Raw genomic sequence first — 26,861 nt, forward strand, 5'->3', positions numbered from 1 at the left:
TTTAACGACGAGAAACTCGATGCACTCGTGCATTTTGAACGAGCGCTCGAACGTGGAGGGCGGATACGTCGAGTAACCTACCGCGATTATTCAACGTAGAGGGCTGCTACGCGGATGTACGGGCCGACGAGGGGAGCGCTGCAGCGAAAAAGAAGCCTTGTTGACCAACGAGTCGACCGACCGCTTGCCACTCGCCATTTGCGCTCGGCTAGAGCACACACATCGAGGGGCGAAACCTCGAAGCGGCTAAAATCTCAATGGACTGCGCGCGACTTTAGGCTGTCGATTGCCTACTTGGAGTTAGCCGTGGAAGTTGCGTCGCAAGCGCGACCGACAATGAAGTACCGCTGTGGGGGAGAGAGACAAGCTCGTCCCACCGACAGCTTTTCACTTAGCGAAAGCGTTCAGCGTGGAAGCAGACGCGTCTCGGTGACGATCACCGTCCCCCCCCCCCCCCCTCCCACCGGATAATTCGACGCTTTATAATTCAGGGCCGTCAGCGAGGGCGTTTTTCACTCTTACGAGCGCAAGATTTATCGGGCCTTCAGTGCAATATTAAAAGTCGGCTTGTAATCTCTTTTATGGTACGGCGCTTGAAGCTCCCGCCGGCTTAGAAATTCATGTACGCGCGCGTATGTAAGAGTAGGCGAAGCTGGGCCTGCACTCGTTGCAAAATTATTGATGCGATGGGTTGCCAGTTGTTTCTTTTTTTCCTTGTTCTTCTTTCTTTTATTAATGGGCCGACGGATGCCAGAATTTTACTTAAATGGAGCGTAGCGCACGAGGGCTGTATCGCAGGGATAGACGAGTCGGACCAAGAAATAATTTATACGATGGCTTATAATTCACGACGACGATTTCTTTCTCATCTCGGATGAAAAATTCCGATCCTATTAAAGATGTCGTCCTTATTTACTATATATAAAAAAAAAAAATAAACCCGATAATGATAAAATATAGGTTTATTGCGAAATTAGTCTTGTGCGCGATGCTAGACTTCACCGTCTCAAAGCTCACCGAGGCAATCTCAACTAATTCAAGCGACGCGGGCCTAAGCCGCACGCGCAATAATGACGAGTAATTATATCGGCGCGACGAGCTAACAAACATCCCCGTTGAGGCTCGGGCTCCTGCGTGCTAACCGAATTTCGTCGGCGGGTAACGAAATTGCCATGGTCACACCTTCGGTCGGCAGCCTTCTCGGTGATCGGTTTCATCGCTCTCGTAGTTTATTAACTTTGATACGCTTTCATGCGTGAAAAGCTTGCGTGCGCGTTGAAAATGTGTTCATTGGAAAGTTAAGATTGGCAGTTTACGTTAACGACTGATATAACCTGGAGGATGTAACGTGAGCCGCGTGCGAAGGCTTCTAACTTTTTTTTCGAAGTGTCCTTATTACGTCGAGTTACGATGGTTAGCGAAGAGTAACGTTTTTTTTATTAGAGAGCTTCGACTTTGATAATAAAGATGTGATACGAAAACGGACCGAGGTACAGCAGTTTGGACTAGAAAGTACTAGTCGTCAGCCATAATTGGAGATATCTTCGTCTGAATGAATTTTCATGAAACGTCGGAGACTAATAAATTGGCTCAAACGTTGAACACATTTACGTGTAAAATTCTCATAGAACACTGTCACGAAAAGATTATGTATAATGTAAAGTATAACATTGAGTAGAAAAATCAAAGCGTTCGTAACAATATTTTTTTGAAGAAAGCGTGTAAGCATCAGCGATGATTTCCGTTGTATTCGGCCGCGCGCCAAACAAAAAATTACGTAGACGTTAGTACGGAAATTCGCGCCAGGAAAGTTAACCAAGTCGTAGATAATCGGAGGACTAGCCGGGGTTGTATTTCGACGGTGCTATATAATCACCGTGGAAGAAGTCCGCGGCAAACAGCAGGGCAACGAAAAACAAGGTAACCGTGGAGAAACCCGCTGCTACCGCGGTTGTCGTTTATCCGCACGACGATAGCAACGTACAAAGAGAGCACCGCGCAGCGTGGCCACCAAAGAAAACAAGCTCTTTGTCTTGAGCACAACGGCCGGCCGACAGCTGGACACGCGGGCGCGTCTGATTCGTCGTGTAAGAGCTTTCGACTGGTCCCACGCTCGCGTGGGTCTGCCTATCAAATTGGACGTAACCATTCGCATCGATATAGGAATCTCAGCCGCCGTGAATTGGAAAACGTGCAAAGTCAAGTTCAATTCGAATTCTCGGCGCGCAGAGGAGAAAGGCAGCTCGCGGGCTATCGCGCGAGGAGAAAAATTTCGCTTGCCAACGCCAGGCTGCGCTTGAAAAACACAAAGCAACAGCTTTGGAGAGAGGATAAATAGACCGTGTGTCTCCACGATGAATTAACCAAGTGCGTATTGTTCGGTTGTACCGCGCGCGCGCGCGCGTGTGTTTTCTGCAATCTCCGCCACGTAAATATCGCTACTCTCCAGAGCTATTATCGTTGAAAACAATGCGCTGTTGGATATTGCATGAGAGATATAAGTGCACGTTTCTGGTTGTCTTGCTCTCGCTCTCTGTTTTCTATCTGTCTTTCTTTTTCCAATGGTCGTTTACTTTGATACGGCGACGATGACCTCTGCATCTATGTATGTGTATGTGTGTGTGTGCGTGCGCGCGGAAGATTTTTATCGATAACGTGTTGTACAATGAGTGGAAGTTTGAATGAATCATTTATTGAGTCTATTTGTACGGGCGAGCGTTGAGGATTTCTCGCTAATTCAATAGAAAATGTTATAAGTGCCGAGAGAGCGGCAAATATTTATGTTTTTCAGATACTCCCGTCGATATTAAAATGAAGCAAAGCGAGTAATGGGAACACTCGAGAATATACTTTCTTTTTCTATTCGATACGACGGAAAATATCCAACGGTCAAACTAGATATGAATTCATCAGTGTGTACACATTCTTCTCGGAGGCAAAAGACACGGGGAAAAATGGTTCGATCCATTTGCGGACGCGCCAGAAAAAATACGCGTGCTCAAATGTTGTTCGAGCGCAAGTCGAACGGAATTTTTTCGAGAGCTTTTCAAACAGGACCACGTTGATACGAAAGACTGGCGTTCACTTTTCGAAAGTGTCTCTTTTTATTGGCGCACATGAAATTCATGTATCGAGAAATCCTTCGAGTGAATTGCCGTCGCGACGTCGTACATGAAAGCGGGAGAATTTTTCTCTCCGCGCTTGCGAAATTCGCACGTTTCCACCAGCCAGCCGAAAGGAGAAATTTATCGAAAGCTTTTGATTATGCGAAGCATAAATTAATCCAGCAATTAGTGTCAATAATTTAGCAGGAGGTTTCCCTAATAGTAGCGTAAAAATCCTTGGGCATCGAAGTTGCGGAAGCATTCTGCGGCTGACTGGTCACGCGAGGATCTGGTGTATCACGAGAGAGAGAGAGAGAGAGAGAGAGAGAGAGAGAGAGAGAGAGAGAGAGAGAGAGAGAGAGAGAGAGAGAGACGTACGCGCCACTGTCCATTGTGCGAGATTAGACGAGAGAGTAGTACGACCAATAGCGATATGCTAATTACAGCCGTCAATACACGCGCGAGCCTTTGTCTGTGCTTAATTACCAGTGCAGAGAGTAGACGATTGCTAAGGGTGTATATGTGAAACTAATGGGAATTTATCGGACTGTGTTTTGAGCTTTTCTACTTGTTTATACAAGCGCACGTGTAGCCGCAGTATTACTTAGCTCGTCGAGCTAATGGAATTCTCCTATAGTCGCTGACTTATTCAGTTCAGCGTCGATTAGCAGGTATTTATCAATCTTGCAGAATCAGCCGCCCATTAAATTTTCAAATGCTGCTAAGAACGGAGAGAAAGCTTGCTCCGCGTTCAGTAAAACGGGCTGTTTTCTCGTTTGGACTGTTGCAAGTAATTTTTGATCGCTGTTATCTTCCCACAGCAGAGTCAATCCCGTACACTTCGCGATGTTTTGCTCGACGTTCTTTCTTTTCCTTTTCAGGAAATTTAAGACCGATGAAATTCACTCGGGCGGAATTCCTTTTTGTATTCGTCGGCGTGTGACTGGTGCACGAAACAACGTTGAAAATTGTAAATCTCCGCCGTGGAAGCCTCGGCATACACTCAACTTAATCGGTCGAATGCAATTAGCCTTCGGCCATGCATATAAAATCAATAAAAGCGGGTTCGCGGCGCGCAGCGTGCTCACTTAAGCGCCAACTTTGCCAGCGCGTCCCGACAACAAGCAGCGAGAAATCTCATTTGGGGATGGATGGCCCCAAAGACAAATAACTCGGTGAGGTACGTATGGCTTGTATCAACGCGGTCGTTATGCAAAAGCTCTTCGCCGTGCCAACGTGCCGAAGAGCCAAAGAGTCGCGAAATCGAAAAGCGCCTTGGGCTCAAAACTTTATTTGCGTATCGGTTGAAGTTTTGCGCACGAGTATAATTCTTGAACTCGAATAACCGTGGTTGTAATTAATTTTGAATATATCTCATTTCCGTTGCTATTAATCACTGTCCAGCTTATTCTTCGCTGTATGATATATTTACTAGATAGTGGGATTCAACGTGAATTTGCATAAAAATTGAGTGAAAGCGAGCAATGAATGTTATCGCGAATAAACCTTATTTCAACGTTGAGCTTTCTGTTGGCATTGCATCTTCAACGGGAGTAGAGAAAGAATGAGGAAAGAAAAGGATTAATTAAATTACTAAGGATTCTTACGACTTTAGCAATGATGTTTCTCTTCTATATCCTTAAGCGCCTCATCTTTCGCGTGCTTCCTACCTCTTAGCTCTTTATCTTATCCTCTTGAAAATGCTATCGTTTATCGAACAACCAAGTTTCTACGATTAGTCCCTGTTGTACTTTTCAGTATTCTTTCAGTTCGTCTCGTCGAATAATATTTTATTCAACTTCTGCTTTGATCGACATACTTTTCATTTGTATGCAAAAATAAATTGCTTAAGTGTGGTTTTTTTATTCGGCAGATTGGTCCTGCATCATTCCAATTCTAGGAAATGAAATATTTTCCGATAAACATTACGTAACCTTCACTTCGCTTTCAAACAAAAAAAATTATGCCATTCGCTAAAACAACAACTAAGCATCAAAGCGAAGTCATGTTCTTTGTCTATTTAGAAATGAGGATTGAAAACTGATTTGAAGAGATGGGTATAAAAAAACGGCCTCTTTAAGAAACGAGAAACAGAGAGAGAGGAAGAGAATTAGCACTCAAGACAGGTAAGCTTCAACAATACAGGCTCGTGAGAGCGTCGGCACATAAAGAACCGCGAAACTCAGCACTCCGTGCTCGGCTTTTGTTCATGACTAACATTCTTTTGTGCCGAGCGAGCATTTCTCTCTGTCCATGTGTATGTGTGTGTGCGTGTGTGACTCGCGACACGGGATTAAGCGGAGATTGCTATCGGCATAGGCGTTAATCTATATCGAAAAAGGAAATTTTTATTTTTTCTTTGGGGTATTTATGGAAGGCCACCTGCTTGCCGACGAAAAGCGTTGCCGAATTGATGGGAGCCGGAGAAATCTTTATTTCAAGCGAAATGGAGTTGTGTCGTTTCCAATAGAATGGCATTACATCGACTGCGTATCGAATGGAAATCGAGCGCGTATTGGGAACGCTTATTTACATATTTTACTTGGTTCCCCTTCCCCAGGTATTTTTCTTACTCGAGGGACAGCTGTCGCGAACGAAAAATTACTTATCGTCGAGCCTTACCCTTTGCCATCCAGCCAAAACGAATTCAAAACTTTTCATCCAGCAATTTTACAACTTTTTATATCAATGGCTCTCGCGAAAGAACAAATATCCCATTTTTTAATCCTTCACCCCGTCTCCCCCCTCCCGCCGAACTTTCGAAACTCTCAGCGCGATCCCATTCGACCCTCGGCAGAATTTGCATTAATTTTCCCGCGGCCTTTGAAAGCTACCTCAAGAGAGCGAAAAACAAATAACTAACTACTGGGGCTCGCTCAAGAAGTCAGTGGCAGCTGTGTGTGTGTGTTTTTTCGTATTATAAAGTATGTTCTTTTGCCCTCTCTCGCGAAATGCGCAGTTGCTCAAGGGCCCACTGCGCCGTGCGCGAGCATCAGTTACGCAGGCTAATGATAAATCCTCGCGAGCAGATAAAGAGGAGCGGCTTAAACAGAGCACCGAGCTTTTACAACGCGAGTCACCCGTTAAAGTTTGATTGTGCGGCTGTGCAACGTGTAACGTCCGACTTTGATGACGAATGTGCACTTTTGCAAAAGAAAAATCACTTTGACAATTCAAAGCACGTACATACCTGCGAATGAGAGAGACAAAGAGAGGGTGGGGGAAGAGAGGGAAAAAAAGGATCGTATGGCGAAGATGATGAAAGGCTCGAGCACTCAGCAAGATTGTCCTCGTGGTAAGCAATATAACGTCTATCCTCAAGCTCTCTCCAGTGGCGCTCAAGCAATGTCAAGGATGTGTGCGCGTGTGTGGTCAACAAAAAAAAATAAATTCTCACCAACAGCAGCAACAGCAGCAGCATCAGTGAGAAGTGCTACGTGACGTTAAATGCTTACTTTGGTACTTTCGTTCATGTACACGCAACAAAGGTTCGATTCTTCGATGAATTGTCTAATATATTTTCGAACGTTCAAAGGCTAAAATATCGCCGAGGACAAACTGGAACGCTAACTAGACGTAGATCAAATTAAGGTCGAATTTCGTGTGTACTTGCAACACGCACATACGTCGAAACAATGGAACAGATGGAGAGCGTAGACAAAGTGCGCTCCTCCATTATACGGGCCTTCAAGACAACGATAAGAAGAGAGAGAGAGAGAGAGAGAGAGAGAGAGAGAGAGAGAGAGAGAGAGAGAGAGAGAGAGAGAGCGCCGAGATTGATATCGCGTATGACGATGAACTCGTGAAATTGAATTTCACAAGACCGCTGCTGTTGCGCGCAAAAGTTTCCGACGAAGAAAGAAGCTCGGCCGAATCAAACCGCTTGAAAACAAAAAAAAAATATATATATAAGGCAGCTGTCATTTGGCTGAGAGCTCCGCTGGCAATGCAACTTGGAATTTTTATTAGTTTACTTCTTTTCGCTCGGCACGAAGAATATTACTTCGCGATCGTTGCTTGATGTAGACTGCTCTACAAGCCCGATCAGGAAGTTTCAGTGGATTGGAAAAGAAAGATTATTGTTGCGAGTCAAGACGGATTCAAATTGAATTGGCATAGTTGAATTATCGTTTTCATCTCATTTAGAAATGGATATTCGCACGCTTCTGAGGATTCCATTTTAAGGTCGAATTTTTCCTAATATAACGTCCTTGTATGGGAGAGCTATTGGTGTAGTTTTGGAATGGGACGAAATAATTTAAGTGAATTTGCTTGTTCGAAATACTTAATTATCTCGTCTGAGGATTGCTGACACGAAGTCGATAAATCAATTTATTTTTATCTAAGAATGTACCGGAATACATGCTTTAGTTACCGAATAATCGTATTGGTTTAGCAAATGGTTAAAAATAAAATTACGAATGACGCTGACGATAATTTTTTTCTTGAAAATCCGTAGCCTTCTGCAAATAAATGATTCATTCAAACTTCCATAAGTAATCGAGTAGAATTTTCTCATTGCTCGATCTCATATCTCATTCTTCGACCGACAGTCACGATTCTAAAAGGGATAGCCGAGCAACTCGCAAAACAAGTACGAATGCCAGAGAGCATCGATCGCGTTAAAAACACTACGATGCGCTTTCGGAGTTCGCCATCTACGTAGTGAAACGAAAAAAAAACGAGGGAAGCAGCACTCGAAACTCTACCGGAGGCTAATATATCCATTTCAATCGGCGTGCGCGCAAGAACTTAAAGCTCTAATTAACCTTCCTTCCAACTGCAAACCAATTCAATAGAAGAGAGAGAGAGAGAGAGAGAGAGAGAGAGAGAGAGAGAGAGAGAGAGAGAGAGAGAGAGAAAGAGGCGAAAAAAGGAAAAGCAGAAGAAAACACTTGGGTCCGGGCGAACGCAATTATCCCCTCCGAAAACTTGTTAGGGAAACAAAAACGAGGTCGTCGTCGTCGCGTTCGCGAGATGAATGGTCAAGCTCGCGTCGCCAAGGATGCCGTGCGTCATTCCGCAGTCTTCGAGAGCGAGACGGCCTCCATCGGTCCTCGATATATCTCTAGTTTCGGGCGCGCGAATATTTCGGATGCTCGGGTCGCTCGATCCTATTTGTTTCTCACGGCTGTGCTGCAACTTTTTGTCCTTGCCATCTTCTGGCTGAGCACCGCGACGATGAATAAAAAAAAATGGATACATTCGATGACTATAAATTGAACTGGTTGTTATTCGCGTGGCCGTTTAATTTACGCGCAATTCGCATAGTTTGCGCTCAATTATATCCAATTTTCAAAACAATTTTGACTCAATCCGGAGGCTATGCAACATTCGTTAGCGGGATTTCAGCGTCCACGTATCAACAGGAAAGCAGACTCCAACCCCAACCCCACCCACAAAAAATAACGCGCTTATCGAGGCAATGGAAATTGAAAAGGGTTCTAAAGTTGGCACCGTCGAAGATAATATTCGTTGTTGTCCTACACCACGACCAGAGAGCTTAAATAGACGAAGCTTCAAAATAAACGAGCATAGAGTGCTGACATATATTCTAAACGGAGAAGCTGCTGGCAATTGGTGGATCAACGTTAATTTGTCGCATGCGAGAGAAGCGAGTTTGCGGTGCGTTTATGCAGTAGCATCCCGGTGACAATTATCTCGCTCGCACGCTAAATTCAAATCATTTGGAATGTTGTCGAACTGTTTTCAGATGCACCGCTTCGCGAAACCATTTCGCATTGCCAGCGTGAAGCACATCAACTCCAACGCTGGCCAATTTATAATGCAAAGCAAACTCGATTGATTCATTCGGCAAGCGCGTGATAGTAAAATATTAAAAGATTCGCGGGAGAGAGGATAGAATAAACTTCATCGCGCATGACTACCGTTTTTATTTCTTTCAACAACATTGTCCACCGGGCAGGTCGTACATTTTAATCTGGCGCGCACGCTATCGCGCCAGGAAAAATAAAAGATAGGTATCTTTTTCAGAGGCAGCGCCATTATCAGCGAGGACTCGCGGAGGAAGTTCAGAAACGAGAAATATGATTAGTTTGGTTTGGAAGAGAATGGAATATGGGATTTGACTTGCGTAATAGAACGTTTCGTCGTTCATTAAACGAGCGCGTCGACGCGGCAATATTCGTTCGCCTCTTTGTCAACTTTGAATCGCATTTTCTTTTTTAAATGAGCTTTTTACTCTTCAATATCCCGGCTGAACGTTCGGAGCGGCTCTTGAAGCTCGCGGTCGAAAAATAAATCTGTTATCATTCTTTCACGACGATTCTGTTTGCTCGACAATTGCCCGTTTACTTTTAGCGAGTAAACGTCCAATTACAAGCGTGCTGCACGTGACCGTCCAAAAGAACAGCCGAGAGGCTATTCGGGAAGAAAATCGCCAGCAAATATGCGATATTAAATAGCGCGTAATAGACGCACGTTTGGGCAAGAAATATCTCGTTAAATCAGCTTGAAAGGTTCCCCGCGCTTGCGCGCTTCGTAAATGTCATTTCGCTTTTTCGAAGGCTCGGGCGTCTCTTCCGTCTTTGGCAAGATCAACAAACCACGAGCTCGAAAGTTCATCAAACTACATACCCTCGATGAATCGACAATGACATTTGGCCATAGTAGCTTAAGTGGAGTTCCTTCGAGCTCGTCAAATATTTAGCGGAATCTTCGTCGCGTGGTTATCCGCGGCAGCGTTCGCTAGCCACGGAGAAAGAACGTCTCGCCCCGACGTTTGTTCGATGTAAATTCAAGCCGAATCTGATATTTGACGTCGAGCAAACAGCGCAGCCGTGCGCGCGCGCGCGCGTAGTTATCGAGTCCGGCGCAATCTGCAAATGCGACCGAGTTGAACGAGCGACGAGGGAGCGGACCCCGTCACCGAAATTCTAATTGTATCTTATCGACAAGAGCGACGTTCATCGTTACTAGCGGCGATCATTTTAAATTGCTTCGACGTTCCCCTATCCCGCGTACGAGGATTCCGCTGGACGCGGCGAATATCTCGGGGGAGGGTCCGTTAGCCTACGCAACAACGTCAAAGGTTGATTCTGAACCATCGGCCGATAATGTCCATCAAAGCATCCTCGGCCCACAAGCCATTCAAGCAACAGTTTCATTGAAATCCAAAGTCAATAGCAAGGCGCACAGCGCGATAGCCATCAATAATCAGGTCATATGATCCGGACTCTAATTGAACGTCGTTATATAAGCGGTTTCCTCTCTTTTCTTAGCCGTCAAGAAGCTTTGAAATCCGATTAGACTTTGACGCTAAATTGATAAAGTCCGCGTGCACTTTCCAGCGACGACAGGTAAGTGGAAGACTGCATTTTTCAGCCGGAGAGAATGTCGATCACGATATCTTCCAACGAGCCTCTTCCCTGCCAGTTTATCGACGACGGGGGAAAAAAACGATGACTATAAGCTGTCGGCGCTTCGTTGGGGGACATACGCTTGTCTTTTTTTTTTTTTTCGGAGAAAAAAGTTCAATATGACGATCGTTGGATGAATGCTTGAATGAGTATACGTTATTGAATTGACATGGAGATTGATTTTTATGGGGAATATATATATTTTTGGAATTTTATTAGTAAAATATTCGATACTACGCCAGATTTGTCTCTGAAACAAAAAAGAAAACTTCGGAACGCCGTATCCTGTGCATACTAGAATTTGATAAAAGCTACACCCCATTAAAAAATCTCTCGTATAAAGCATGCGCAAACGTATTGCGATGAAAGTTGCGCTGTGCCGCTGCGTTGATAGAGTAATAATGCCGGGGAACAAAGTGAAACGATCGAACAATTATCCGCGCTATTGAGAATTCGTCGATGTGAGAATCGATTATTATTCTCGCGGCAGTCTTTGCATAACCGGCGGAACAATCGATCAGACTCGTCGAGCTTTGAGCCGAGCGTCTAACGAAATCTCCTCGGATCTGTTGCCACCACCACGCGCTTAATCAAACTTTTCCATTTCTCCTCGTTCGATAACTCTCTGCGTTGTTACAGCGGCTACGTCTATCTGTGACTAGGCTGTTTTCCTACGGATCGAGTGGACTACAAAGAAAATCTGTGCGTATTTTTCTTCTGTCGGTCTGTCGGATTAATGGTCTCGAATCTTGCCATGCACGCGGTCATTTTTGGGAGTGCGATGGAAAGCAGTGATGAATCGCGCGTGCGAGCAGACTCTCTCTCTCTCTCGCGCGCGCTTCTGTTTGGTCGTTCGGAATTTGTCGCTCGGCATCTGGGACAAAGCTTCTCTCTCTTTTCACTGCTGAGATTTCACACGGAACGCTACCGAGCTTCCTGTTACTTCGTTTCAACCAAATGTAATTTATCGTTTTCCCCTCGCCGCGTGGACAATATTTCACGCTCGCAGCTTCTTCCGGGATGCCGAAGCCCAAAGCTCTCGATACCCAGGTGCCCGTTGATGCCTCTTCGTTCCAAATTGAAGAAGATAGAGGTAAATTATCTCGCAGCCTCTTCGTCGGTGGTTTAACTCTTCAGAAGCGCTCGCTCGCCTTTAACTCAAGGGTCGCGCGCTCAACGATAATAAATAGGGCCGTTAGCGGCCAAAAAAAAATAGGCGAGCGCCTATAGCTCGAGAAAGAGAGGGAGCGCGTGTGTATGTATGTACGTATGTGTGTGCGCTCGCGCAAGAAAATACGCAGTTACGTGCGTATGCGGGTACGTACCGATGTTGACTGCAGTCGTTAAAATTCCAGCGCTGAAGTGCGCGAGCACAGACCTTCTCTGCGCGCGCCAACTCTATTTGCGAATCTCTCTCCCTTCCTGAAACAGAATTTCGTTTTTTTCGTGGGTTTTACACTCTTTTCGTTTCGACGCCGTGCGTCTCGCTCGTTTCCGATCGGACTCGCGGCGATAAACCGCCGAGATTTCTCCGCGCTGCCGTCGAGCGATAGCGGCGAAATTTTATCGATGAAGATAAGCGTTGCAGCGCCGGCCGCAACTTCCACTGGCCACTCGATTGATCGTTATTTCAACCGAAGGCATCCGCGCGGATATCGAAAGATTAAATTTGGAAAGGCAATAACGAGCTTGCAGGCGCAGTACACCGGACGAACGCCGACGATGAATCCGATGGACGAGCACGCGATATGACATCCAAGTCCAGTGAAAGGGCCCGCGCACCAGTCGTGGCGGCAGGCAGCAATGGAAGACCGGCGCTCGCATCATTCCCGTCCTGGATTGGCATTCGCGAGGAAGGCAATAGCTCCGCCGGAGAATCCCACGCAGCGCGCGTGCACACGTGACACGCGTTACAGCTGTCGCGCAGTCAACAACCTACGTCCCCGCCGCGCAACGGAAAAAGAAAGACACGAGCAGAGGTGAAAAACCTCGCCCAGCTTCGGGCGAAACGAGACGACGGGACGGGAAGCGACGGCGGTGCGGTGTGCACTTAACCCCGTTGTTTACGCTGTGGACTGAAAACCTAGCCTCTCCCTCTCGAATCGATACTTACGAGAGTAAGAGCAGCGGCGGACTCGGCAACGACGGAGGGGCAGAGCAGCGCGCACCACTGTCACCGGCGTTACGTAACGCGCACGGCCGACACTCAAGTCCTTAACGGTGGCCAGCGATCGACTGCTGCTACCGCGGAAGAGAGACAGACAGACAAAGACGGAGAGAGAGTGAGAGGGCGAGAGAGGGAGAGAGAGAGAGAGAGAGAGAGAGAGAGAAAGAGAGAGCGAGTGAGCGAGGACAGAAAGAGAGAGAAACGGCAAAGGCAGGCAGACAGCTCGTGTGTACGGAGTCGGACGTGCGTATGCGTGGTCGTGCGTGCCCGCGGGAACGAGAGACGCGCTCGCGGGGCCAACTGCTGGGGCACTGGCTGCCCGTGCGCCGCTGCTGCCGCCAGCGCGGCGCAGCGTTTCGCGCGCAGAATCGTCCACAAGGGTGGGTGCCCCGCGCGCCTGCCACTGCGCGCGCGTCGCCGACGCGGCCGATGCTCGCTCTCACCAGCTTTGCCGTCGCGCGATGCAGTACATTCAATTCTTCGCCTGTCCTTAATTCTCGCGGCCGATAACTTTCGGATACTTTGGGATGGGCGAAAACGACCGGTCCAAGCGAGACGGAGTTCGTCGCGAGGGATTCGACGAAGATTGGAAAGGTAACGGACGCTGGCAGGTTATGTTGCTGGCAAGAGGTGTTTTTTTCTGTATTTTTTTTTTTTTTTTTTGAACTTTTACGAGATTTTTGAAAAGCAAAAACGTCCAATTGGCGCGATCGCGGGATCGAAACTTCACGAGGGAAAAGTTGGAAAACGAAGCGGATGCCTCCCGAAAGAGGAACAGCTCTCTTGCCGACGTTTGCCAGCGGAACAGCCGCATGCGTGTCAAAGGCGACACCGCCCTCGAGCCAAACTTTTCCTCTCTTTTTTCATCCCTACTCCCCTCTTCCTCCGAACGCTCTATCTTTCTCGCATATGGCATTTCCATCTCTCTTTTTCTTTCTCTCTCTGTCACTTCATCTTTTCCAAATCGTTTTCGAGTTTGCAACTATATTAATGCATGCGTTTTTTTTTCATTCGTGTCTATATAAATATGATTCAGTCTGATGGATACTTCTTTTCAAACGTGATTTGTTTCTAAACTGAAAGTAGAGAGTACCCCGGAAAAACCAATAGATACTCACGACCACTTTATGCACGTTTGACATGTGGTCATAACAAAAAAAAAAAGAAAAAAATAGGGAGCAAGAGATATCAAATTATTTTCGAAAACACAGACTTCTGTTACACATCGCCAGGTGTGATTCGAACGCGACTTGTATAGCCGGGAGCAAAAATCCCAATTCGACCCGCTTACACTCTGAACGTTAATTGCAAAGAGCAATCGGCAGGGGGGTGGAAAAAAAATCTGAGAACGAGCAGTCGAAAGTAGTAGCGGCACTCGACTCTATTCTTTCTTTCTTCTTCGTCCTCGAGTGGCAGCATCATCGACGTCGTTGCAAAAGCTCATCGTGCACCCGTGACACAAAGAATCGCGTATAGCTCGAAAAATGAACCGGTTCAGCGATCCATCGACGAGCAGAAGAGTTGTTTTCCAATTATCGCGGGCACGAGTGTAGGCAGGTATACGCGCTGCTCCAATGCCATTTCAATCGAAAGCTGTCTAGAACTTTTTTCGACCGGACGATCGTTGGACAATTCTTTCTTTTTGCTAATACTGCCATGCTCTTCAGAATCATTAGTACGTCTAGCTTGGCCGGAGCGAAAATTCGAGATGACACTCTAATTCCAAAAGAATCCCATATATTTCTCATCTTCATCATTCCAACAAACTAAACTAAAACGTCGATTCGGTTGTCAAGAGTTCGCAATAAGAAGAAAACGTTCTCGACAATCAACTCTGCACACTCGCTCTTACTCTCTCGATCGTATCAATCAAATCGCACTCGTGTACGAGCCATCGACTGCGTTCTATCTCGCAAATATCGATTAAACAATCAACGCCGCGCGTACGCCAAAGGGAGAGAGGGGAGGGGGGGAGAGACAGACAGACAGACAGACAGAGAGAGAGAGAGAGAGAGAGAGAGAGAGAGAGCAGCTGAGTTTGCAAGAAGCTAATGCTCGGCGCTGCACCTTCTTGGCGATAATAGAGGCAGGTTGCGAAATGGTTACAAAGCGAAAGCTCTTCGCAGCTGCAAAACACAGCCGCTGCTACTCTTGGTTAAGCATTTACGCGGTGGTTATTTGGGTAACTGCTGAAGGGCGATTACCATTCGCGCTGCTTGCTCTCTCTCCCGCTCTCTTTCTCTCTTGCTTTTTGTGCGCCGCTTCAAATTATCAGGAGAGCTTTCGACGAGTCACGTCGCTCGGACGACTGCGGCCAAATCGAGCGAGCAGAAGGAGCCATCGGTTGGATTTGGCTGAGCCTATCATCGCAGCTGTCTCGTGGATGCACTCGGGTCTCGTTATATATATGCACATGCACGTCGCCATCGTCACGGCATAACTACTGCTGCTGCTGCTGCATCCGATATAGACTATTGCGAGCGCAACCCCTGCAGCCAAGGGTAATGAGTGTGCGGAGAGGAACTGCACACCTCACATTCCAAATGGGTCAGTTGAGTGGCTTCTATTTTTCGAGAAATGGACTTGAATTATGATTAATAATTGGAAGAGTTGATATACGACGTGGGCATCGCTATGTACAAAACGTTGACATTTTGAGAAAAATATTAAAGTGAAACGACGTTGTTACACCTGGGATTCTCTGTCGTATACCTTCGTTGCGTAACTGCTTGCGTAACTCGGCGAAGGGAGGATTCGGTTTATACACTTTTATTGCAGGATGTTGAGTAGCGAAGACTCGATGTATGCGTAACGAGCAGAACCCGAGCATTGCAATGCTATATGAATGGATAAAGAGCGATGTATAATTGCGAACATTTGGAAGGCGATAGTACTCGGTCGCTTTTTTCCTCGCGCAATACAAGTCAAGTTGTTGGCTTCGAGAAAACAAAAGAAAGACGTCGGCTCGATAATCTATGACAAAGCGTTTTCCAATTATCACGAAACAATCTATAGTCGTGCGGATTCAATTAAAGTGCCGCGCGGAAAACTTTTTCAATCGGCTGCTTGACAGGTCCCCCCTCCCCCTCGCCCCAAGTATACGTTTATGAGCGTGCAATATTCGATTTCATTGACGTTGAAGGACGAGAAGTTTCCAAAGAATTTTCAAACTTCTTGCAGAATTTTTGATGCAACGAAGTCCACGGGGTTTTTCGGAACTTTCAAGTGCACACTCGGAAGAAGACTGCGGTAACGAAAGCTTCCGATGAATCACTATATTGACTGTTGAAAATTATCAGTGAAGAATCGAATCGATGAAGAAAAAAATGTATTTCAATTGTCGACTTTTTCTTTAATAAATTGTATTGTTCACCAAAACTCCCTACAGTTTGATCACAAATCAAATCTTTTTTTTTTCGCAATTCCGTATCTAAACTAATCGAAAAAAAAAAGTTAGCATTGGTTCATCCATGAAATCGCACATGTCGATTGCCAAAATCAATTAAATCTCAAGCCACCGCAGGCCACGAGTATCGATTAAACAATCAGCAGCGCGAGAGGAAAAGCTACGTAAGGTAGGCAACGCATATGCTTGCGTCAGCGATCGCGGCTTTTAGGGTTGCTATGGAGAACAAAGCGGGCTGAGTGTATACGAGCCGTTCCGGCAAAAACAACACCTTGGTTTACTGCATTAGTACGTGTACCTTGATATAGTTGAAACAGGATTACCAGTCATCTTTTTCGCCTGCCTTATTGTGGAGCTGCTTTGACTCGTATGCACGAAGAGTGAGTATAGGAGTGGAAAATGAAGTTTACCGGGTATTCGCAACTTGGTAATTAGATTATCATTACTAATTAGAGGATCGGGCAATGCAATTACAGTTATCCGATGGAACCGCTCTCTAAACTTATTATTACATTTATTTACAATTGAAGATCTGTCAATCGGTCGGTGAAAAGGAGAGTCAGCTGACAGCATGCAAAATTCACACAAATAAAAGAAAACAGGAAAGAAAATAAAATTACAAACGCAAGCTCAATTTGGATCCTCAAGATATAAGAATGCCGTTGTCGTAGGTAAGCAGCGCATAGACGATAAAGCAGAAACGTGACGTCGGGGCGAAAGATATCGCTGGGGGGCGCAGAGCGCGCGCAACGCAGGATGTCGGTGGCGGTGGCCGGCGCGCTATCGTCGCTCGAGGAATGCGGCGACGCATTGGCGGTATACCAGTGCGCGTTGAACGAACGCCACCGCGCCGCTGCTGTCGATATCGACTGCCTCCACTCCTGTCGCCGCAAGCACACCTGTGCTCAAGGGTATACGCGCCTCGACAGCCTCGCTTTTCGGTTTTTCATTTTTGCTCGCTATCTCTCTCACGCGCTCCCTTGGCAGCTTGAAAACGGGCAACGAGCGCAAAACGAGTGCTGCTCTTCGGCTGGCTAATCAAGAGATCGTCTTTGAGAAACTCAAACAGGACAGGTGGGCGATTTTCGAGCCACGGAATTCGACTGTTCAGTTTGGTAATCGTCGAACGATCTTGCAGTGAGTGGCTGGAACAACTCGTTGAAAGAACCAGAGCGTCGCTGTCCACCGAGGGAAGCTTCGAGGTGTTGAAGAGCGAGATCGCGGCCAAAACGTCGACTCGCGCCGGCGAAGAGGAGCTTTTGAGCGAAGCAGCGCGCCTGACAAGGCAATTGGACGAGATGCGCGAGCAGATGGCCAGAGAGCGCGAAAGGCGCCGCGAGGAGGAAGCGAATCTGAGGGCTGAGCTGCTGAGACTCCGGGTAAAGAATAAGACCGTTGATTACTCGTGTAAATTATTTTTCTCTCATGCAAGCGTACTATTGTCCGTACGTTTGGTTACAGTGTCGCAGCACAATTGCTTGAAATTGATATTTACATTCTCGAACAGGGCATTGACTTCCTCGTCGCTGGGTAAAACCTTCTCGATGACCTTCGAGTATTCGTCCATCGGACAATATTCCGCGTGACTTCCCAATGTTATAGGCTGAAAATCGCTGTCTCTGCCAGTTTGATAGAGCATCTGAAACAGAAATGGGTGGCGAGGGGGGGAAGGGGGGGGTCAAGATTAATTTTTGACCGTAGAAAGTGGAAGACGCAATCATTTACCCTAACGTAAATCCGATTGTCCGAGTCGCGGAACTTCTCGATCACGAGAGCATTCGCGAAATCGGGATATCTGAACTCCTTGATGTCGTGAGCCCTCGTGAAAGCGGCAATGTTCAACTCGTGTCCGCTGTACAGATAAATTTTCCTTGGATTTTGCTTGGACGCGTCCGACAGGCTCATGTTCTCCAGCACGGTCTTGATGAGCGGGCCGGTGCTCAATTTCATCATTTCGGTGGTGAGCGACATGCCGTCAAAGTACGATATGACTTGTTCCTTCAGCGTACTGTACAATTCCTCCGTGTACCAGTGCGGCAGCGGCGCCTTGGCTGCTCTCTGGAAAAGTTCGTAGAAAGGCGTTTAGCGCGCGCGCATCGACGTCGACTGGCGGAACAGAGAAGGCTTCCAAGCAATCATTCACGTGAGTATTGAGAACGTTGAAGATGCCCATCAGCCCGAGGAAGCCGTGCTTGTTGATGGTCTCGATCTTGTGCTTGACCAAGTATCGATTGTTCGTCCGTATGAGCTCCCTCGTCCTGTCTTCGAACGCCGACGAGCTCCTGACTTCCCTCAGAATCTGCTGATACCTGCGACACATTGCGAAGCAAGCGTGAGCAAGTCGTGGCAGCTCGCCGGCGCTACAGCTCGCTCGGCTTACTTGGGATTGTGAAACGTTTGCAGCAGAATGTCGAGCTCCTTGGGCAGATAATGCGTGGGAATCGGATGCCAATTGAGTTCCGGATGCCAACTCTGATGCTGCGTCGGCGGATAGAGTCCCGCGAGGACCAGCTGCAACGACATCTTGGTGCGGTCGGTGTTGCTGCTGTAGGCGTAGACGTGCTGCGGTCTGTAGTGCGCGCCCAGGTACTCGTCGTAGCGCTCGCGAAGCGCGCAACCGAGGCTGTGTGCTTGCGCTTTGCCGATCTGTTCGGAACCGCAGTGAACGTTACTTCGCGTCGTCGATTCGCTCGCGCGACTGCCAATAACTTTGCAAGGGGATTTACGTTCGTCAGTTGCTCGTAGCCGTACGTGTCGTGGAGCTCCCGATCGACGTACTCGGGTATCGCGAGCGCGGCCTCCAGTTGGCTGCACGTCCTCGCGCCATGCCTGAAAAGCTGTCGTGGGTAAATCCAAAATCAACGAGTCGCTTTATCTTCAAACGAGTGATATTTCATTTTTTAAGTACTTCCCGGATCGCCTCGGCTGTCGGAAGTTAACGCGACGCCCGACTTCGTTTTGGCTTTGCAAAGAAATTCTCACAATCGAAACTTGTGATTTCAAGTATTGTCGACCAAGTCACGTATTATTTTACACGATTCCGTTCTACACAGAATCACGTTATAGTTACGAAGAAAAGGAAATTCTCATTTTGTGATTTCTTACGCAACATAAACATCAAATTGTTTTACTTTATATTACGTGCCAATTGACCGAAACTCTTATTTCTCGTTAAATTGGTTTTGAAAATCCCAATACAAAGGATTACATTGAAGACAGTGCAAAATGCATCGGAAAGAATAATGTAACCGGTTCTTCGGGCGGGAACGGGCGAGTGCGCGGGCGCACGTTTTAAAAGCTATGACGCGTTCGTAATTTTTGTAATGCCACTTGCGCAAAAAACGAAGTTAACCTCAAAATCAAGTATATTCACAAATCTTAATGGGCTTGGTGCGTATCGTGCAAATGGCATCCCGGCAATCGCGTTCGATCGCCTGGACACCTTCGAATAGTCAACAAACCCAACACCGCGGAGAAAGAAAGAAAGAGATAAACGCAGCCGGCCGGAGAAAACGAAAGAAATACTCACCACTTGCACGAGCTCCAGTCTAAGCTCGTCTACGCTAGCCATGACTGAATTGATATCTGTCACTCGCGAGCGGCAACAATAGCGCCTGGCAATACGAGGCTTTGCGCTCAATCACCTCTTACGGGAAAAGAAAACGACGACGACCGAACGGACGACGCTCGCGCAACGACGGCAACAGCTGATCGCGCCCGACTCTCGGTTATAGATTTCGCAATGCACTTTCTCTCTCGCGTGCGCGCACACACACGCGGACGGGCCGGGCACGCACGCACGCACGCGCGCACACGGTCGCAACGATGATCCGCTTACCTGCGCGTCACCGTGCCAACTGACGTTACGGAGCGCCGCGCGCGCGCCCACGGGTCAAAAAAGAAGGCCCGAACGCGCGGCGCGCGCGCGTGTGTGCGTACGCGTATCTGCGCGCAGCGATCGGCAAGTCATGCCTCGGCCTACCGCTACGCTCGCGAATTGCTCTTATCTGGCTACTTTGTCGCGCGCGCTCGTGACGCACGCGCTCGCGATCCGTGATCCCGCGAGATATGGGCTTCGCGAGGCTAATCCGAGATCGATCGTAGAAGGAAGCGCGGCGCGGCACCGATCGGTTCCTCGGCCGCGCCGACGAGATTCGCGAGTCAGCGACGCTGGGAGCGAATCGACTTTCGGAATCCACACGCGAGGCTGGGACGAGGCTGTCGGCGACGTCGATCAACCGCAGCCAATAATTCGGTCGCGGCTCGAATGGCCGAGCGCAAGAGGCAGAGTGTCAAAGACAGCGAGAGAAAGATGATAAAGCAACACAGCGAGATCGGCTAATTTTTTCTTCTTTTATTTGCCAGCTCTCCCTCTCTCCCTCTCGACTCGCCTGCAGCGCAAATAGGCCGTTCGCTTATTTCAAGAGCCGCTCCTTACAATCGACTCATTCAAGCGCGCGGCTCTTTGGCCCTTTGTCTTCCGACAAGGAGGTCTTTTGATAGGGGCTCGTACCAGCGCTAGCCGCGAGAGATACGCCGGAACTTTTCTCTCTCGCTCCGAGGGAAACTGGGCGATTGGCAAGAGAAGCTTCGGATACGGTTTCTCTCTCTCTCTCTCTCTCTCTCTCTCTCTCTCTCTCTCTCTCTCTCTCTCTCTCTGTGTTTCAAAGAAATGGAATTACACCGTTTCTATAATTCAGCCGCTGGTGTGGAGCGATCGACGTGCCTCTTATTGGCAATTTAATCTTTGACTGCGGACAACGAATGAGCGCGCGTCGGTGCGCACGGCGAGACCCTATTAACGGGACGCTTTCATAATTAATCATTCAGATAACATTGCGTCGCCTCCTCGAAATATCACTTCGATGCGAATTTTCGGCACGGACCCAGCGAAAATTCACTCGAATATAGACATTCTAACCTCTCATTTTCTCAACCGCCTGGGTAAAATCACCGCGATTGAATTACTTGAAGCTTACGCTAGAGGAGCTTGCGTATGTCCTCGTAACTGAGCCTCAGTGACCTCCGCAATTGATTCGTTTGATAAAAATACATTTTCACTTGAAGCGAGCGCTCGAAATCGTGGACGCTGTTTCTCGAAAGTGAATTTCATTCAGCGGCTCGTAACGTTCACGTCTTAAACTTTCAAATAACGTCCAAGCGGGGAAAGCTTTCAGCAAAGACTACAGAGCGTATTCGCTCGCATTTTTTTTTTTTTTTCAGAACGAGAAAGAAAAGCTCGCAGTGAAGTCAAAAGCCGAGTCAGAGTACGTAACCGAGTGGCTGGAGTCGCGCCGCGATCAGCAGCGGCTGAGAGCCGAGATCACTCGTGCGCAACTGAAGGACGATCTCGAGCGATGCAGAATACGCGAGGGTAGCGAACGACTCGTCACCAGCCGGATCGACGCCTATCATCGCCAAAGCATCCAGGTAAAAACGCTCCTGCGCCCGCGATCGAGAGTAAAGTGACGTCGGAGAGCGCGGGAACTGATCCAAGCGCGAATCGGCGAAGGTTTTAATTACAGCGCGAAAACCGCATAAAACAACGCCAACGGGACGTCCGACTCGCTTTTCTCAAAATAATGTACTGTTGGGACACTCTAGTTTCTCTTTTTTTTAATCATGGATGTTCCGATAAATATCTAGAGAAAAAAAGTTCGTTCCGTGCGTTCCCGCGCAAACGAAATCCCGAAAGTAGAACTCGTCAACGCGTAGTCATCGTTATTGAACGAGGATCAAAGTCCCCACACCAAGATGAAACATATCAAACTGTCATATACTTATAAAATTCAATTTCCAGAGACTAATAGAAATATTTATCTACAGGAGAATGAGAGGATGGCGAGCGAGTGGTTTGAGCGAAGGCGGGCGGAAAGTAGGTCTTACGAAGCTGAAATTCTACGCCTGGGCGACGAAATCGCCAAGAGCCGCGCTGCCCTCGAAGAAATTCAGCAAGAGGTAACAAGGACTATATCACGACTTCGCTCGTTTACCGTTTCAGCGTTTTCGCATTGCATTTGCAAATTACGAATGAATAACTGAATAGTCACAGCAAAACAAGATTCCGTAGCGCTTTTCTTTTAAAGTATTATTTGATGCTGGCTGATCCAAAGTAAATTGCCTTTTTTAAGAAGCATCCATTGTTCTCCCACCCATTGCCGTAGAACTCATTTGGATGGGCAGTGCGATAAATAACAGCAATACGTCGGATAGAATTGCTTGGTTCGGCCCGACCAATAACGAGCCTCGATGTGAAAATCTCGATAAGACTCGCGTAATTGTTTTTACGATTACTTTCTCCGCTCGCGCCTCTCCAATTCTGTCTTATTTTCATTATCTCTTCTTTAATATTTCAAAGGTATATCGGGCAAAAATGAGTGGCGAGCAAGTGTCCTTCGATGATTTTCCGCGAGTGAGGTGAGACCTGCATCGACTGCATTTTCCGCCCAATGCGGTGCAGCTATTTCCAAAGCACTTTGCCAATAGCCATCGAACTCTAGAAGTCAAGAGTACGTCGGACCCATCCGCGTCTTTACTTTTTATGCGACTTTCAATTTTTCGGACACGCGAAAGAGTAAGAATTGCGCGGATCTCGATGAGGATTGACGAGTGCAGAGGAACGAAATCGCCCGTGAAAAAGCCGGAAGCGCGTATAAAATCAATTACCGCCGCGGATTAATACTCGTGGACTTCCTGCTTCCCGCTGGCAGCCGCGACTTTCTCCTCCCGTCATTCCCCCCGAGCAGGAAATTGAAGTGGGAAAATCGATCGTATCGTCGCTCATGAAAATTCATCGGTGCGCAATCGAGAGTCGCTTTGTCGCGCATCTCGCCTAGTGGCCTCCGCATTGCATTGTGTCGCATGATAATGTTTGGCCTGGATAAGAGATGTCGCGAGGGCAAGGAAGAGACGAGAAAGAAAAGTTGGCCTCTTTGTGGCGCGTGAATGGGCAGAGGCAGAGCGCCTCTCCCCCGATTCGCCCGCCGCGTAGATTTCTTTAAGATGGAAATTTTTTTCGCGAGACGGGATAAAGAGCCGTCATTTCAGTGCCCCTTTCAAGCTACTTGTCTATACACACACACATACACACACACACACACACACACACACACACACACACACACACACACACACAAAAGAAAAAAGACACGCTAACGCGGCCTCGCTGCTTTTATCATGCGCGCGCGGCTACGTGAAAAGAATCGAAACCGACGGAGTTCAGAAAGAGATTGTAGGATAAGTTTATTACGAAACAGCCTATCCAGCACTGTTATCGTTCGATTTGCCAAAGACTTTTCGATCGCCAGTGGTACTTTTCATTATTCTTCACGTTGGCCAGCTATCTCTCGGATGATTTCGTTGCTGCATTAAGATACACGACGTCGATGATGATTATTCGCGAAAGAAGAGATGACTTTGCACTCGAACCAGAAATACAGTGCGAAATGCGGAACGAACCGATCCCTGAAAACGCGACTCTCTCTCTCTCTCTCTCTCTCTCTCTCTCTCTTTCTTTGAAAAGTAAGCTCTCTAACTTTATTTCCATGCCATCCCGAACTTGTCCAACGGAGAGCACAAACCAAACGCAACGAGGAGAAGGAGGAAAATAAAATCCAAATCCAAAGTACTGAAAGCTTTACATTAACTTTCTTTTCGGAAGGCGCACACGCGCAGACGTGGCTCCCAAAGCGCACTTAACATTTCAAGAATCTTCGTCAGAAAGGCTATTCTTGACAAGAGCTTTCCCCACGCGAAGACTGTCTTATTGTATCGGCTCGAAGGAGCAATCGGTGAGTTGCGCTTTCGATTGGCGCTGCCGTCAGCTGGTTTTTTTCTTTCTTCAGCGAGCGAATTCTCGACCGCCGCTAACTCGTATAACAATGTTCCGCATTCAAAAGGTGCGCGCCTGAGACACGCGGCGAATTCGAGAAGAGTATACGCTTTCGTTCGATATGACGGACTGCCGCTTCGTTTTATTTGGCCTTCGGTTGAACGAGACATTCGTGGATTTTGACTTTTTCATAGCAAAGGAAATTCAGGAGTTTCTGCAAGTGGAAAACGACTGGCTATTAGAGTTTAGCTTCGAAATGAATGCAATTTGTAAGTTTTCCATCGAAATAAAAATACAGCTTAAATTATAATTAGTGAATTACAATTAGCTAATTCATAATTAGGGCATATTCTATTTGCGAGTAAAACTCTGTTTCGTTGTTCCACAAATTACGAAGTACAAACAAAATATTTCATATATTATAGGTATAAAAAATCACTTTTTTCAAAACCAAAGAGAACACCAATAACAACTACGAGTCTAGAAATAACGAGCTCGGATCAAATCGCTAGAAAGCAATGTTCTCGAAAACAACAGTTCGGTTGGTTTGAGCTTTTCGTTACAGAAACACTGAGAATTACAATAGTGATTTAATCGACTAACCCTTTTATAAACGTAAATACGCCGAGCAGTCCACGACACGTTATTTCATCCAGGCTTTGGCTTTCAAAGTCTAATTACGCAACTAAATATTAAGATTAGCTTAAAAATGCGTATTTACACGGAATAAAATACATTTGTCAAAATAACGCCAATCGCAGTAACGATTGTCTAAATCTTGCAGTACAACCAACGCCAGGAATTCATAGACACGAGCTTGGCGGAGAGAGAAGCAGCACGCAAAGCGCAGGAATACGAAGCGTTCAAGCTCAAGTGGATTCTCAAGATACAGGCAGCTTATCGCGGCATGCAGGTGCGCCGCAAGCTCGGTCCTTATCGCCCCGAAGACAAGAAGAAGAAACGACCACCCAAGCCTAAAAAGTAGAGCGCAACACGCGAAAAACTCATCTGCTCTCGCGATTGTCTGCTTTCACTTTTGATAAGACTTTTATTTTCATTTTCGGCTTTCCCACGTCGGTCGTTAGCGCAAACGCGCCACGGCTTTCGCGAATATGCGATAGAGTAGGTACCGTGTGGTTGGCAGACGACACGATATTTTTTTATTTTTTCTTCTTTTTTATTTATTTATTTTTTTTTTGCGGTTCGCGGGTAAGGAAAGCGAACCGACAGTTTATTCGAGTGATTTATGAAATCGTACGGCTTTCAATGGTGCTATTGATCAGCGCTGTCCCTCGATTTTTATCATCGTTGTTTTAATAATTCGAATCGGAATTTATATTGGCCGGTGACGTACGAATTTGATTAACGAACGCGATATTTCTGCTGCCCCATAAAACCTACACATAAATAATTACACACTCTACTGTATTATTCAGAGCATCGGATGAATATCTCATTTCCATTTCGGCGAGTGTCCCGTCGAAATATCATCCGTGCCAAAATTAAAATCGCAACGGCAAACAAGAAACAGCCGCATCATACGCAATGAGAAATTACGATAAACAAAAAATGAAAAACAAAAACACTTCAAAGTGAGTATACGCGCGTGAGGGTGCAATGGAAGGGCATACCAGTGCCCTCTGTTGCAGCTGCGTGTCGGCTGATATGTTGCGGAATGTAAACCCGCCAACATTTTACCTCTTAAATTATTCACGTGTACACCGCATTCGCGCACACGCACGCACAGCGCCGTCTATCCCGCTTGGCATAGCGAATGCCTTCGAGGACGGTAGGGATGACACGCCAGCGGCAAAGAAAAAAAAAAAAGAGGATAAATTTTACGAGCGTTGAAAGCTTGCGGATTTTTCTGCGATTCTTCATAATATTTTCTCTTTTTGTCTGCGCTTCTAGCTTCCGTAGCTTATTTCTGCGCGATATGGAGTGTATAAGCGGGTCGCTTATTATTTCCACGCTGATAACTTTCTTTTTGTTTGGATAGTTTCTTTTACTTGTGTTTGATCAGCTGACGAAAACAATAGACATTTCATAAGTAACGTACTATCTTTCACAGCAAGTGTGTTGAACTACTATTGGAACTGTTTATAAGACTTGTAAATATGTTTTTCAAATGTTGCAGTGCTTCGACATGACAAACACAACTGCCGTGCTATTCACGACTATAAATAAAATTGTATAAAAGAATAAAAAGAAAACTAAAACATCGCATTTGTTTTAGTGTGTCAATTCATTCGTCGGATAGCGCTTTACGGTAAACCGCTCATTGACCCCGAGTAACTTTTTCTACAAATCAGTCGCGCGCTTGGTGCGAGCTCCAGGAATCGCCAAGACACCGAGTAAAAAAAAAGTAAAGAGGAGGAAAGTTCTTTCTCGACTTGCCTCATCGCCGAATTCCTCGGTCCCGCACTTTCGGAAAAGTGTGCGGGCCACTCGAGCGCGCATGCATATTCATCCGCGGTGCGCGGCCTTTTTCACGTTCGCACTTGGCACATCCTCGCGCCAGCGCTGAAGGAATGCTTGATAAGATCTCGCTCGCGCTTCTGCATTACTGATACCGCACTCCCTTTCATTTTCGGAAGCGCGCTCGCCGTCTCTGGACGCGTGTTTGCACGTCGTTCTCTTCTTTTCTCCGGCAAACTCGCGCAACTATCGGCCAAATTGAATCGCGGATATTGAAGTTTCGAAGCGAATGCTCGACGTCAATCGTGTGTCAAATGGAAGAAGTATAATCGAACGAAACCGTGATGTAAATTTAACTGGCGAAAAAAAAGAAGATCGCGTCTGCTGTTCCTTGTCACGGCTCGCAGTCTAGAGCTGTATAACGTTGCTCGCGATTTGTCGCGCGATAATCACCAGACGCGCCTTTTTCAACGCCGATAATGCGAATCGCGACGGAATCGGACATATTAAGGTTTTTCGCACCACCGGTCGTCGGGCGAGCAAGTTATTGTTTCCC

General features: G+C 46.9%; 3 protein-coding genes across 6 annotated transcripts in view; 1 reads left to right on the forward strand and 2 right to left on the reverse strand.

The window, feature by feature from the left end:
- Window positions 1-12,950, reverse strand: part of LOC131663072 (acetylcholine receptor subunit alpha-like) — an 81,519-nt gene extending 68,569 nt beyond the window's left edge. For all 3 annotated transcript variants that reach the window (XM_058933162.1, XM_058933161.1, XM_058933160.1), the window contains exons 1-2: window positions 12,597-12,950; window positions 11,809-11,905 (exon numbers count right to left, since the gene is read on the reverse strand). The gene's annotated coding sequence lies outside the window, so the exon portion shown is untranslated. The remainder of the gene's footprint in view (window positions 1-11,808; window positions 11,906-12,596) is intronic.
- A 3,668-nt stretch (window positions 12,951-16,618) lies between these two features.
- Window positions 16,619-20,077, reverse strand: LOC131663153 (venom acid phosphatase Acph-1-like). Of its 2 annotated transcripts, XM_058933319.1 has the most exons (7): window positions 19,586-20,068; window positions 18,783-18,893; window positions 18,437-18,702; window positions 18,200-18,365; window positions 17,782-18,114; window positions 17,552-17,695; window positions 16,627-17,429 (listed from the first exon to the last, which is right to left on the reverse strand). In XM_058933319.1, exons 1-7 carry the CDS (start codon window positions 19,625-19,627, stop codon window positions 17,118-17,120), a joined length of 1,374 nt encoding a protein of 457 aa, XP_058789302.1. In that variant the 5' UTR covers window positions 19,628-20,068; the 3' UTR covers window positions 16,627-17,117. The 2 variants fall into 2 exon arrangements, with proteins under 2 accessions (XP_058789304.1, XP_058789302.1); XM_058933321.1 differs by lacking the exon at window positions 18,783-18,893 and having other exon boundaries at window positions 16,619-17,429; window positions 18,437-18,567; window positions 19,586-20,077.
- Window positions 20,078-20,921: 844 nt separating this feature from the next.
- Window positions 20,922-24,951, forward strand: LOC131663090 (uncharacterized). Its single transcript, XM_058933185.1, has 4 exons — window positions 20,922-21,050; window positions 21,280-21,486; window positions 21,883-22,014; window positions 24,672-24,951. Exons 1-4 carry the CDS (start codon window positions 20,922-20,924, stop codon window positions 24,870-24,872), a joined length of 669 nt encoding a protein of 222 aa, XP_058789168.1. The 3' UTR covers window positions 24,873-24,951.
- Window positions 24,952-26,861: the final 1,910 nt, after the last annotated feature.

This window comes from Phymastichus coffea, unplaced genomic scaffold (genome assembly GCF_024137745.1).
Source record: "Phymastichus coffea isolate CEN01 unplaced genomic scaffold, Cenicafe_Pcof_1.1 PCOF00031, whole genome shotgun sequence".
NCBI classification, from domain to species: Eukaryota; Metazoa; Arthropoda; class Insecta; order Hymenoptera; family Eulophidae; genus Phymastichus; species Phymastichus coffea.